The following is a 14815-nucleotide window of genomic DNA, read 5'->3' on the forward strand; positions in this document are numbered from 1 at the left end:
TTTAATACAATGACACCATTGTATCACCATAGATGGAAAATTCCACAAAGACTTCATGAGAGGTCATAGTAAAAATGCAGGTACAGAACACACAGCTTATTCCATGTCCTCAAGGGAAAAAAGACCCAAGCTGCCATACATCTTTTCCACGCATGCCTGAATTCCCCCACGCAAGCACACCTACGAAGGGTACTAACATGGTACGTGTGCCAACAGCAGGCCCTCGTGGTGCCCCACGTGGGGCCGAGACCTGTGTGCATCACTCACTATGGGCTTTTTACTCTCTTTTCTCTGGTGTAAAGATACTGTTTACAATTTTTTTTGGCGGGGGGTTGGGGTGGGTGGAGACAGAGTCTCCCTCTGTGGCTCAGGCTGGAGTGCAGTGGTGCGATCTCGGCTCACTGCAACCTCTACCTTCCAGGTTCAAGCAATTCTCCTGCCTCAGCCTCCTGAGAAGCTGGGATTACAGGTGCCCACCATCATGCCCAGCTAATTTTTGTATTTTTAGTAGAGATGGGGTTTTCACCATGTTGGCTAGACTGATCTCAAACTCCTGGCCTCAAGTGATCCACCTGCCTCAGCCTCCCAAAGTGCTGGGATTACAGGCATGAGCCACCCCGCCTAGCCTGTTTAACATGTTTAAAAGGCCTGCAGATACCCTTGTGGGTAACATTGATAAGAAAAAGAAGAGGCATTTATTTTTATTTATAGCACAGAAATTTAAGCTGTTGGAAAAACTGGACAACAGTGTAAGTGAGAAACTTCTTAGAGAAGAATGATGTTGGAACGAGCACTGTGTATGACCTAAAAGAACAGCTTTCCTAAACTGTTGACATTCCGTGCTGAAAGTGATGAACAGAAGTTAATGTAAAAAAAAAAAAACAACCAAAAAAGAAAGTTAAAAGTGAAGATCTTGATCGTGTATTGAAAGGGTGGATCCATCCATCAGCATTGCAGTGAACATGTGCCACTTAAGACCATGCTGATCAGGAAAAAAGCAAAGATCTGTGAAAATGAACTGAAAATCAGAGGGAACTGTGAATATTCAGTAGGCTGGTTAGAGATAAATTTAAGATAACTTTTTAAAAGGTATGTGGTGGTAAAGCATCTTGATCACAAAGCAGCAGAGAAATTCATTGATGAATTTGCCAAGATTGTCTCTGATGAAAATCTGACTCCAGAACCAGTCTGTAATGCTGATGAAACATCACTATTTTGCCATTATTGACCCAGAAAGACAATGACTACGTAGAGCTCAGGAGGTAGCCCCTACAGCAATTGAGGATGCAAAGAACAGAATAACTGTGCTGGGATGTGCTAATGCAGCAGGCATAAATGTGAACTTAGCTGTGGTAGGCAAAAGCTTGCGTCCTCACTGTTTTAAAGGAATGAATTTCTTTTTTTTTGGAGAAGAGTCTTGCTCTGTTGCCAGGCGCCAGGCTGGAGTGCAATGGCACAATCTCGGCTCACTGCAACCTCCACCTCACAGGTTCAAGCAATTTTCCTGCCTCAGCCTCCCAAGTAGCTGGGACTAAAGGCACATGCCACCATGCCCAGCTAATTTTTGTAATTTTCAGTAGAGATGGGGTTTCACCGTGTTGGCCAGGATGGTCTCGATCTCCTGATCTCATGATCCGCTTGCCTCGGCCTCCCAAAGTTCTGGGATTACAGGGGTGAGCCACTGCACCCGGCCTGGGAATGAATTTCTTACTAGTCCTTATTTTACTAACAAAAAGGCATAGATCCCGGGGGGACGTCTTTTCTGATTGGTTTCACAAACATTTTATACCAGCAGCTCTTACGTACTTAATGGGAGGCTAGGCCAGGTGATGACTGCAAGATTTCCTTGACAACTATTCTGGTTATCCTCCGGCTGAAATTCTCATTTCAAAAATGTGTCATTATTTCAACTTCGTGACCAGGGTGTTCCAAGATGAGTGAGAAGTAACTGTAAAAACATCTTCTTGGGCAGCATGCTAGCAGCAGTGAACTGAGGCATGAGAGTCGAAGGTTTTCAGAAGGAGTTTAGGATGAAGGATGCTGTATATGCCAGCACTTGGAACACAGTGACTCAGTTGTGACCTCTGCTTGCGACTGCATTTAGTGATTATGAGGAGCAAATGCGTGACTTTGAAGTATGTCAAGTGAGAAAACAATGATGTCTGAACTCCTTACATATGCAAAAAATGGTATCTTCAGAGTCCAGCCGTAAACTGGAAGAAGCGTGTATGAAAGAAGTGTTTAACATTGAGAATGAGGCTTCAGTTGCTCATTCATTAACTGATTTTAACTGATGGTTAAAAGAGCTAAAATGCTTCTAAAGCAAGGTGATTATGATGATGGTGATAATGAAGATAATGTCATTAACTCTGCACCTATAGGCAACATGGTGATGGGCTGACTAAAGCACTAGAGCAGCGTGCATTCATAACAAAGAAATAGGTTTATAAAATCAAGGAGAGACTTTCTCGAAAACCAGTGTTAATTAGGCCAGTAGGTGGTCCTGTGGGAAACATTTTCAAAGGCCATTCAGCAGAATGTCTTCTTTACGCCTACAGAACCTACTTGTTGGTCCCTCAGCTGCTTCTGATGTTTCTTCTCACCTAACAAAGTACAGTGTACAGTAACTTTTTAATCAAAACAGCATTGTAAGTGCTAATGCAGCAGACCTGAAAGCCTGCCATTGTTGCTGTTTAACAGCTGATACCAGTGTTTTGGTGATGCAACTGTGCTTAGTTTGAATATGTTATTTTTTCACTGTTAATAATGGTGTGTTTTATATTTTTAATGTTAAGTTTCTCTGTGTGAATAGGTGTAAGAAAATGATTGCTTGTCAGTAGCGTAGAAATTCCATCAAGAAAGTCAGTGATGCCAAATAGCCACAGTGTTGACGCGGGTGGCTGACAGCAACACCGTGTTTTCTAATGAGTCAGTGTACACAGCCTTTGTTTCATGCACAAAATTATTCGAACATTGGATAAAATTACCTCAGGCTATGCAGATAAGGTATATGAAACAAGTGAATTTTATGTTTAGATTTGGGTACCATCCTCAAGATAGCTTGATATATCTATGAAAATATTCAAAAATCCTAAAAAATCTGAAATCTGAAAGACATCTGGTCCAAGCATTCTGAATGAGGGGCACTCGGCCTGTGGGATGTGTAAGGGAAAGCCAGCCCTCGAGCTTCCATCCAGGACTGTTGCAGTGGTGCTGCATTCAGCTTTGAAAATTTTCTGTTTTCTTAAAAGATTCGGTTTTCACATTTCAAATAGATTAGAATATATACAAGCATTTTAAAAGAAAAACCTTTCAAAATTTATCAATTCAGTAATTTTTTAGAAAATTTGTGAAATTGTAAAACCATCACCACAGTTCAGTTTTACAACATGTTTATCACCCCAAAGCCTTTTACTCATTTGTAGTCAGTCATGATTTCCACCGCCAGCCCACCACTAATCTGCCTTCTCTTTATGGATTTGTCCTTTCTGGACATTTCCTACAAATGCACTCGTGTAAAATGTGGTCTTAGGTGACTGATTTCTTTCTCTTAGTATAATGCTTTCAAGGTAAGGTTTATCATCGTGGCATCAGTGTTGTAGGAGGCATCAGTACCTCATTTCTTATTTCGGCTGAGGAATATTCCATTATAGATACAACACTGTCCATTCACTAGTTGGTGGACATTAGGGTAGTTTGTACTTTTTGGCTCTTATGAATAATGCTGCTGTACAGATTCATGTACATGTTTTTTACATGGACATGTGTTTTCATTTCTCTCGAGTATCTACTTAGGTTCTAGTGGGTATAGAGTAGTATTTCATTGTGGGTTTGATTTGCATTTCCCTAATGACTGATGATTTTAAACATCTTTTTGTGTGCTAACTAGCCATTTGTGTATTTTCTTTTGTGAAATGTCTAGTCAAAGCTTTTACCTATTTTTAAATTAATTTGGGTTCTGTAGGGTTGCAGGATTTCTTTGGATCGAGTTCTTTCTCACATATATGATTTCCACATGTTTTTTATTTGTCGTTTTATTTTTTGAGACAGGGACTTGCTTTGCCCAGGCTGGAGTATAGTGGCGTGATCACAGTGCACTGCAGCCTCTGCTTCCGAGGAGCTGGGACCACAGGCGTTCGCCACCACACCTAGCTAACAAAAAGTTTTGTAGAGACAGGGTCTCACTGTGCTGCACAGGCTGGTTTCAAACTCCTGGTCCCAAGCTATCCTCCTGCCGTGGCCTCTGAAAGTGCTGGGACGACAGGCATGAGCCACTGCGCCCAGCCCAAATATTTGCCTGTGGCTGTGCATTTTGAAGTTCAGTAAGTTTTTTTTTTTTTTTTTTTTTTTTTGAGACGGAGTTTTGCTCTTGTTACCCAGGCTGGAGTGCAATGGTGCAGTCTCAGCTTACCGCAACCTCCGCCTCCTGGGTTCAGGCAATTCTCTTGCCTCAGCCTCCTGAGTAGCTGGGATTACAGGCACGTGCCACCACGCCCAGCTAATTTTTTGTATTTTGAGTAGAGACGGGGTTTCACCATGTTGACCAGGATGGTCTTGGTCTCTCGACCTCGTGACCCACCCGCCTCGGCCTCCCAAAGTGCTGGGATTACAAGCTTGAGCCACCGTGCCCGGCCTGAAGTTTAGTAAGTTTTTATTTTGAAGTCCTTTTTTTTTTTTTAGTTTATCTTTTGTTGCTTCAAGGATTGTGCTTTTGTGTTAGTTTTTTAAAAACTTAGTTTGTTCCTCTTGAGAGTTGAGGGCCTTCTGTTACATTTAGACCCTATCGTATGTTATGAAAATTCGTTATTGTTCATGTCACTGGTCGATATTGTAGATAAAAATTTTCAAATTATTTTGTTTCCTGCATATATGTGTGATATCCTCTTCATTTAGGGTGACCTTTTTCTCCCATGGATTTGCTCCCTTACTTGTAAAGAGTTTTATAAAGTTAACTTTAATTTGTAATAAAGTGTAATAACCTTTTTGTTTTTGGCAGCTCCCTAGATCTTTAGCTTCTACTCCCACTGCTCCTCCCAGTCCAGCAGTGCCAGATAATGCATCACAAGAGGAACTCATGATTACGTTAGTGACAGCATTGGCTTCTCTTACATCTAGAACTTCTATGGGCATCATTATTGTTGGAGGAGTGGTAAGAAACATTTCTTTTAGTATAATTAAAATGGAAACATTTGCAAGGCTGCCTGTTAGATCATAAAAGAAGGATATGTGGTGTTCTGTTTGTAGGATCTGTAAATAATAGGAAAATTTGCAGGTTAAAAGTAGTGAATTATCACAAGTCTTATCTTAAATTTTTTAAGATACATCTTTAGGAATGAGCCATCACCAAAAAGCTGGTCTTTAATACTTCCTAAGCATTTTCACATCATGGCAGACAAAGAAACATTTGTTCATTGGGTAATAGGAAAACCCCAGGTGCCTTATCTAGCCTTCTCTGAATATCAAGGGGATTTGTCTTAAGTATTAAGTACTGTTTCTAGTAGTAGTTCTTACTTGTTTTTTAAAAAATATTTATGTCATTAACAGCATAATACTTGTTTTGGTTTTTGAAAGGTCTGACCCAAAATATTTAACATTGTTTTTGAGATATAATTGAATCAGTCTGTCAGATCTGGCAGCTTACAAAGCTCTTGCTTATTTGTGAGCTGATCCCATTTTTTTTTTTTTTTTTTTTTTTTTTTTTTTGAGACGGAGTTTTGCTCTTGTTACACAGGCTGGAGTGCAATGGTGCGATCTCGGCTAACCGCAACCTCCGCCTCCTGGGTTCAGGCAATTCTCCTGCCTCAGCCTCCTGAGTAGCTGGGATTACAGGCACGCGCCACCATGCCCAGCTAATTTTTTGTGTTTTTAGTAGAGACGGGGTTTCACCATGTTGACCAGGATGGTCTCGATCTGTTGACCTCGTGATCCACCCGCCTCGGCCTCCCAAAGTGCTGGGATTACAGGCTTGAGCCACCGTGCCCGGCCTGCTGATCCCTTTTAAGCCTGTTTGATTTCTGGTAACTTCACATTTTCTCAGAAAAGGAATATACCTTTTTAGAAAATGTAACTCAGATCTATAGGGAACTAAAATGCTTTTAAGTATTCTCTCCCAAGTGGTGTTTTTCCTTCTCAGACTAAGCTGTTACTTTACCTTACAGATTTGGAAAACTATAGGCTGGAAACTCATATCTGTTTCATTAACTATGTATGGAGCTTTGTATCTTTATGAAAGGCTGTCCTGGACCACCCATGCCAAGGAGAGAGCCTTTAAACAGCAATTTATAAGCTATGCAACTGAAAAACTGAAGATGATTGTTAGCTCCACGAGTGCAAACTGCAGCCACCAAGTAAAACAGTAAGTTGAAAGGTGTATCTTTGTTATAAAAAAACCTTACTGAAATATGACATACATACGGAAAACGCAAAGAATAAGTGTATTGCTCAAAGAATTATCACAAAATGAACATGTTTTGTGATCTTTACCAATGAGAAAATAGAACAATACTAAACCTAACTGCTGCCCTCTCTCTCCCAGTCACTGTTTTTCTTGCCATTCTCCTGATAAATTAGGTTTAAGTAGACAGGAACTTTCAAGAACTCTGGAGAGGGTTAAAAAGATTGTTCTTAATTTTGTTTTTGTTTTTTTTCAGAGATAGAGTCTCTGTTGCCCAAGCTGGAGGGCAGTGGCGTAATTATGGCTCAGTGCAGCCTCAAATCTTGAGCTTGAGTAATCCTACTGCTTCATCCTCCCATGTATCTGGGACCGCAGGTGTGCACCACTACACCTGGCTAATTAAAAAAAAATTTTACTGTGTTACCCAGGTTGGTCTCGACCTCCTGGGCTCAAGTGATTCCTGCCTCCTGAAGCCTCCTGAGTAGCTGGGATTATAGGCGTGAGCCACCATGTCCAACTCAAAAGATAGTTCTTCAGCAGATGTATTCTAAATTTATGTACCTGTCCAGACAAGGTGGCTCACACCTATACTCCTAGCACATTGGCAGGCCGAAGCAGGCGGATCACTTGAGGTTGGGAATTCAAGAACAGCCTGGCTAATGTGGTGAAACCCCGTCTCTACGAAAAATACAGAAATTAGCCAGGTGTGGTAGCGCCTGCCTCTCAGCTAGTTGGAAGGCTGAGGGATAAGAATCACTTGACCCTGGGAGGCAGAGGTTGCAGTGAGCCAAGATTGCACCACTGCACTCCAGCCTGGGTGGCAGAGTGAGACTGTGTCCCAAAAATAAATAATTGCCCTTAAGATACTTGTGATTTTTGTTTGTTTTGAGATGGAGTCTTCTCTGTCACCCAGGCTGGAGTACAGTGGTGTGATCTTGGCTCACTGCAACTTCTGCCTCCCAAGTTCAAGTTCTCCTGCCTCAGCCTCCTGAGTAGCTGGGACTACAGGCATACACCACCACTCCTGGCTAATTTTTTTGATATTTTTAGAAGAGACGGGGTTTTACCATGTTGGCCAGGATGGTCTTGATCTCCTGACCTCGTTGTCCACCTGCCTCGGCCTCCCGGAGTGTTAGGATTACAGATATGAGCTACCACGCCTGGCCCCACACCCAGCTAATTTTTTTGTGTTTTGTTTTTTTTTTTAGTAGAACCAGGTTTTCACCATGTTGGCCAGGCTGATCTCGAACTCCTGACCTCAAGTGATCCATTCACCTTGGCGTTCCACAGTGTTGGGATTACAGGCATGAGCCACTGTGCCCAGCCAGATCCTTGTGGTTTCTTAATAAAGAAAACTGGGCCGGGCGCGGTGGCTCAAGCCTGTAATCCCAGCACTTTGGGAGGCCGAGGCGGGTGGATCACGAGGTCGAAAGATCGAGACCATCCTGGTCAACATGGTGAAACCCCGTCTCTACTAAAAATACAAAAAACTAGCTGGGCTTGGTGGTGCGTGCCTGTAATCCCAGCTACTTAGGAGGCTGAGGCAGGAGAATTGCCTGAGCCCAGGAGGCGGAGGTTGCAGTGAGCCGAGAACGCGCCATTGCACTCCAGCCTGGGTAACAAGAGCGAAACTCCGTCTCAAAAAAAAAAAAAAAAAAAAAAAAGAAAACTGAATGAGGCTGGGCGTGGTGGTTCATGCCTGTAATCCTAGCACTTTGGGAGGCCAAGGTGGGTGGATCACCTGAGGTCAGGAGTTCAAGACCAGCCTGGTCATCATGGTGAAACCTCATCTTTTAAAAAGAAAGAAAGAAAGAAAACTGAATTAATAGAAACGTAGATGGCCGAGCCATCTCAGAAAACTGAAAGAATTCTTAGCATTTAACAAAAGAACTTTATGGTAGGCAGACTCCTGATTTTTTGGTGAATGTAGTTTTGCTCTCGCAGTTCCAATTTATAAGTTAAATGCTATTTTAATTTTAGATCTCAGAAGAATTTTATTATAACATATACCTAAGGCTACCTGGTTTCTGCTTTTATGCAACTTAAATATTTGTTTCATTCATGTGGTAAAAATATATAGAACTCCAGTTAAGTCAAAGTACACTGTTCTGTATTTAAATGCCTCTGAAAGCAGAATTTAAAAATTCTTTCAGTTCAAGATAACTTCAGTTTAATAAAATTAACATTTACATAATAATACAAAGTGAGAGTCATAAGAAATATAAGAAAAGAAACTTTTATCATAAGGCAAGTCTTTACAGGTTACTTAAATCCTGAAGGATAGTAGATCAGTAAAGATTTCCTAGAGAAGATATATAGCATATGAGATTTGAACATTCAGCATGCAGATGGAGACAACAACCCAGATGCAAGGTCAGAGGAAAGGAATGTGTTCAGGGACATGAAGAGAAGAATTTCAGTGTGGCAGATGTGTATGTAAGCTGTGTACATACTTCCACGTATAGACTTCACAGCAGGGTGTGGCCTTGTCTGTGTGTGTAGATTGGGGTTTGGATAATTAGGAATTCTGAGAGTGATGTCATCAATACTTAGCTGTAGAACAAATAACTTTGCAGTAGTGTATGAAATTGTTTAGACTCAGAAGACAGGAATTTCTGGGGCAGTAAACTGCTTCAGATACAAAATCAAAGTCTGAACTGACAGTTTATAATTGTAGAGAATGAATACCAGGAGACCACAAATTTGAGGAATTTGTTCATTTATTCATTCATTCATTGACCACATTTTTGGAGCCTCTATTTTATATTGTAGTTTTAATTTTAAATTATATTAAGGATGAGTTTTTAATTAAGATACTTTGACTTCTGAAGAAATCAACTGAAATTCATGTAAAGAAAAACAAAGTTAAAGTAGTTTCCATGCACTGATTATCAAACATTTGTTAATTGCCTCCCATGCAGCAATTCACACGAGGGGTTATGGGAATTAAAAACTTGACTTGATTCTCTTTCTTAGAAGACTTTGCACGTTAGTGGAGGCAACTTCAAATAATTTCCCAGTCAAAATATACTAAGTATTTAATATTTAACAAAATATCAAAAGAATGAAGCACATGCTTCATCTGTCTAATACTGGTCGAATGGGATTTGGTGGAACGGGAAGAGGTATGCTCCCGTTTAAAAAATATAAATGTAATGTTTGTCAAAGTTAATGTATTAATTGGCTCTCAAATTAAATAGAACCCTTTGATTCTAGGTATATGGTTACATTTTGCTATAATATAAAATGGTTTTGCCTGTGTCACAAAAGTTCGTGGAATTTTTCTGTTCTTGATAATGTCTTACCTTCATTGGGCAGGGGACCAGGCGTGAGGCGTGTGGTACTTCTGCAGAAATGCACCTGTCTTTTGTCTTTATGTGGCTTATGCATGTTCTCAGTCATGTAGCAGAGGTAGTATTGTCTCTTGGGCCAGGATAAAATTCCGCCCACTAGAGCTGTACCTTCCCTCTTAGCATTCTTAGTGTCCTGATTCCCTGTATTTTAGAGTTTTTAAAAAAACTTGTGTTCTCCTTTTTATGTGAGCTTTAAATTAAAGCTTACTCATTTTTGAAGACATTTATGACTGCTTCTGAATTTTTATTTTAAGACAAATGGCTACCACTTTTGCTCGCCTGTGCCAGCAAGTTGATATTACTCAAAGACAACTGGAAGAAGAAATTGCTAGATTACCCAAAGAAATAGATCAGTTGGAGAAAATACAAAACAATTCAAAGCTCTTAAGGTATTTAAACCTTTTTTCTCAATAATTTGAACATTTACTGGTCTCATTACCAAAATATGTAAAATTACTAATGAATTTATATTCATACCTTTTTTTGTGTTGGTTTAAATGAAAATTGTCCATATATAATTCCACATGCTTTGCGGTTTCAACTAAGACTAGTTTCAACAAGAAAACAAATCAAACAAATCTGTATCTAAAGGAACTTTATAGATCTAAACTTACTCTTCATTAGGCTATATTATATATTAGTCCCTTTAATTTTTTTTTTTTTTTTTGAGACAGAGTTTTGCTCTTGTTACACAGGCTGGAGTGCAATGGCACGATCTCGGCTCACCGCAACCTCCGCCTCCTGGGTTCAGGCAATTCTCCTGCCTCAGCCTCCTGAGTAGCTGGGATTACAGGCACGTGCCACCATGCCCAGCTAATTTTTTGTGTTTTTAGTAGAGATGGGGTTTCAACATGTTGACCAGGATGGTCTCGATCTGTCGACCTCGTGATCCACCCGCCTCGGCCTCCCAAAGTGCTGGGATTACAGGCTTGAGCCACCGCGCCCAGCCGTCCCTTTAATTATAGAACAGAAGTTGTGCAATTAGAAGTGAGATTTTAGTTCTGTATGTCCAAGACCCATAACTTTTGTTTTCATAGGGGACTGTTGATTGGGTATACTTAAATCATAAAACAAAAGTCAGATTTCCTGGTAAAATGTGGATTTCTGGTTTGATGTGATTCATTGTGGAATATTTGGGGTCTAATTAAATTTGCTTTGGGACGAGACTGAAAGTGTCACCGATGAGGTCCGTAGTTGGGGCTTCTTACTCAGTGCTTGAGAACTTACTTTGAGCTTTCCTACTTTCACTTCTTAGCCATGAGCTGGCTTGTCAGAGTGTCTTTGAAAAACCATGAAACCTCATTTAGTCTCTGCTGTTACTTCTAGGACACATACTATACAAAATTGCCGGTGTAAGAACAGCCTAGTAGTCAGTGTTTACAAATTGAAAGAACTGTCTTTGTGACGTCGATTTGGGGACATGTACTTAAAGCACCCATAGTAGTGATTATCCGTATTGTCTTCATCAGACCAACACACATGTTCATTGCACTTTAGTTTCAAAATCTCTGGAAAAGATGACCACCTATCACTTAGATTGTCCAGCCTCACCCACCCATGTGAGTTTTATGTATTCAGTTGCTCCTATTTTAAGTTAGATCATCCCAAATATACCTCTCAAATTTGGTGAAACTGTGCAGTAGAAATTGGTTTTTTGTCTTTACCTAGGTAAGTTTTTGTGGTTTTTTGGTTTTGATTTATTCAGCTTTTGAAAGATCTAGGTAAATTTTTAAGTAGTACTTCATTTTTTGGCCTGCTAGTTAATCACTTTTCTTATAGGAAAAAGTTTTAAAAATTACCGTAATATTTGGAATCTCCATTTTTTACTAGATTAGGACCAGCCATTTGGATACAATTTAACTTGCTAATGCTGCAGGAGAGCTACCTCAAGAAATATATATACAGTAGAGTTCAGAGCTTATGTACTCTTCAGTTGTATGACCTGAAGCATATGCACGATGAACAAAGTAAAACAAGACCCCTTCCCCTTCTCCATGATGGAGAGAGCCCACTCAGTGAGTGTGTGCGCTGGCATCGTATGAGAATGGGAAACAAGTCTGTTTCTCTGTCAGTTTTAGTTTCAATTTTCCTGTCTTGTGGGCATTTGGCTGCTCAAAGATAAATCTAGTGTTTAAAGGAAATCTTTTTGGTATGCCATTGCCACTGTAACATCTGCTAGTTTCCTTGTATGTCCATGAGAAACACTCTGTACTTTATGCATTATGTAAAGGGAATGTGCAAGCACAGTCATGACTATACGTAACAGGATGTAACTCCCCTGCAAGGTGATACGATTCCACGTCTAGTATGCTCTTCGTTGTTTGTTATTAAAGTTTTTGTCTTTTCACAATGGATGGAATGCATCTTCTCCTTGACCTTTGTGGTAATTAGATTGGTGTTTCTTTTTCTTTTTTTTTTTTAATTAGAAATAAAGCTGTTCAACTTGAAAATGAGCTGGAGAATTTTACTAAGCAGTTTCTCCCTTCAAGCAATGAAGAATCCTAACAACAGAGATTGCTTTGGTGACCATGATAGGAGGAAACGAAACTTGTAAGATTGGGACAGTTATTTTTATGAAATGACTTTAAATATGAATTGTACTAACTGTACCTAAATAGCAAAGCCCTGTGTAGATTCTGATAATGGTCTATCTCAGGGTATTTGTGTTTTGGAGAGTGTTATGTCTTTAGTTTTAATTTTGGGTAAAGAAAAGGCTTAAATCATGAAATAGTTACAAGCAACAATACCAACTTACGTGACCCCTGCGGGGTGGGGCTGTGAGCTCTTAATTTGTTTTTGATTCTGAAAAACTCTGCTTCCTGGCATCCAGGAGTTAGAGATTGAGCCTTTCATCTTCTTTCTCAAAACTAGTTTTTGATGCTATCTTTCATGGGAATAGTCACTTTTAAATTTTATTTAATAAACTGCATTGCCGGAATCACCAAGGAGTGTGGAATGTTCTTGAGTATATTATTTCTGCAAGTTACAGTCACTTTGCTGTCATGGCAGGTATGTGAACTACTAATAAATATGTTGTTTTTACTTTTTATTCCCGTTAAAACTGATGTAAAACAGAATAAAGGCTTGTTATAGTCGCTTATAAGTATCTGGGTCTAAATAATTTCCTTAGTTGTTTCTAAAGAAACATTTTCAGTTTTGCTCCAATTACGATTCTAGTAAGAAAAGCTTTCCTAGCTCAATTTTAGAAATAAAGTTTGAAGAGAGAAAAATACCCAAAGATAGGTCTGAATTTTGAATGATAACAGTGATGTTTTTAAAAAGCTATTCTTCAGGAGGTATTTGCCTAGGATATTGCTGGATTATACCCCATTGGAGGCTTTTACTTTTTATTTGTATGAATTTTTCAGGGTTTCATTAAAAATTATTACTGCATTTTTTATCTTAATAAAAGGTTATGGGTCAATTATCTTTCTATATTAAAAAGTGATTGAGTCTGTACACATGTAAATTACACCTAGCAGAGGTTCTTTGACTTTCTTCCCCAATGTGGAAAAGAGGCCAATTTTGCCACCATTTGCATATTTATTTCAGTATTTCTAATCCATAAATGTAAATTTTACAAAATTCTCCCTTGAGCTGGTGGAAATGCCTCATCAGTTTCCTCTTTAATGAATCAAATTCAGTCTTTAACTGGTGTTAAAAAAAAAAAATTGATTGACAGATGGAATGGAAATGTACTAAAATGACACCATCCTAGGAATTTGCTAGGCAAAATACAGGACTACCAGATAGTATCACGTGGACGCTGGTTAGAAATACACAGTCCCGGGGAACACAGTACATTTGGCCATGGGTAGCTTATGCTTCCTTCTAGATTCTATTCAGCTGTTTTACAGCAGGTATAACTCTATTTTTCAAGATATCTTCAAGAGAAGATAACACTAGGCCACTGAAGCCTTTCAAAAATATATTTTAATGCAAACTGATACTAGAGTGCAGTATACTAATGGAAATTAATTTTGGTTTTAAGCTTTTATTACTGCTTTATAACCCAAGAAATGGCACAGGCCACAAAATGTGGGATTAGGTAACAGATACAACGTGGAAAAACAGCCTGCGAAATCTCCTACTGCTAATTGAGGTTACAAAGCTCAAGGCCGTAACCTTTATGCTAAAGTACTTAAACTTGAAAGTTGCTAATGGTTGGTATCACCTCATTAGTACAGTTCAGTGGTTCTCAGAGCTTGGTCCTGGGTCATCAACATTACTTCTTTGTCTTTTTGAGACAGGTTCTCTGTCACCCAGGATGGAGTGCAGTGGTGTGATCATGGCTCACTGCAGACTTGACCTCTCAGGTTCAGGTGATCCTCCCACTTCAGCCTCCTGGGTAGCTGGGACTACAGGTACATGCCACCACACCTGGCTAGTTTTTTGTAGAGATGTGGTTTCCCCATGTTGTGCAGACTGGTCTTGAACTCACAGGCTCCAGTGATCCTTTTACGTCAGCCTCCCAAAGCGCTGGGATTACAGGCGTGAGCCACCACACATAGCCATAATCAGCTTCAGACTTATAAGAAGTGTGGATTCTTGGGTCTGAACTCAGTGTATGGAGTCAGGCGGTAGGTTTGGGTCCAGCAATCTATGGTTGAACAAGCCAGCTGGGTGTTTCTGATACACAGTAAAGTTGGGGTGCCACTGGTATGGCAGGTTTGGTATGGCATCTTCTCCATCACTTGTTTTATGTAGTTCTACCTGATCAATTTTGAAAACAATGAATGTCGGAAATGGATCAGTAAAATAATGAAACTCTTATGCCTGGAAGTGTGTGCACCTGTACTAAGCCCCTGGATTATATAGAAATTAAGTAACTATAAATGATGTACTTCAAAGTTATTGCACATATGCCTGTTTTTTTTTAAGTTTTAAAAATCTTGGTATTTTATTTATTTTTTCTTTTTTTAAATGATACTTTAAGTTCTGGGGTGCATGTGCAGAACATGCAGTTTGTTACATAGGTATACACATGCTATGGTGGTTTGTTGCATCCATCACTCCGTCATCTACATTAGATATTTTTCCTAATGCTATCCCTCCCCTATCACCCCAC

General features: G+C 39.7%; 1 protein-coding gene across 3 annotated transcripts in view; it reads left to right on the forward strand.

Moving 5' to 3' along the window:
* Positions 1 to 12692, forward strand: part of MFN1 (mitofusin 1) — a 45089-nt gene extending 32397 nt beyond the window's left edge. For all 3 annotated transcript variants that reach the window (XM_039478787.2, XM_039478788.2, XM_039478789.2), the window contains exons 15-18: positions 4997 to 5149; positions 6159 to 6355; positions 10002 to 10136; positions 12174 to 12692. In XM_039478787.2, coding sequence (XP_039334721.1) covers positions 4997 to 5149; positions 6159 to 6355; positions 10002 to 10136; positions 12174 to 12252 — 564 coding nt within the window. In that variant the 3' untranslated portion in view covers positions 12253 to 12692. The remainder of the gene's footprint in view (positions 1 to 4996; positions 5150 to 6158; positions 6356 to 10001; positions 10137 to 12173) is intronic.
* Positions 12693 to 14815: the final 2123 nt, after the last annotated feature.

Source organism: Saimiri boliviensis, chromosome 8 (genome assembly GCF_048565385.1).
Source record: "Saimiri boliviensis isolate mSaiBol1 chromosome 8, mSaiBol1.pri, whole genome shotgun sequence".
Classification (NCBI taxonomy): Eukaryota; Metazoa; Chordata; class Mammalia; order Primates; family Cebidae; genus Saimiri; species Saimiri boliviensis.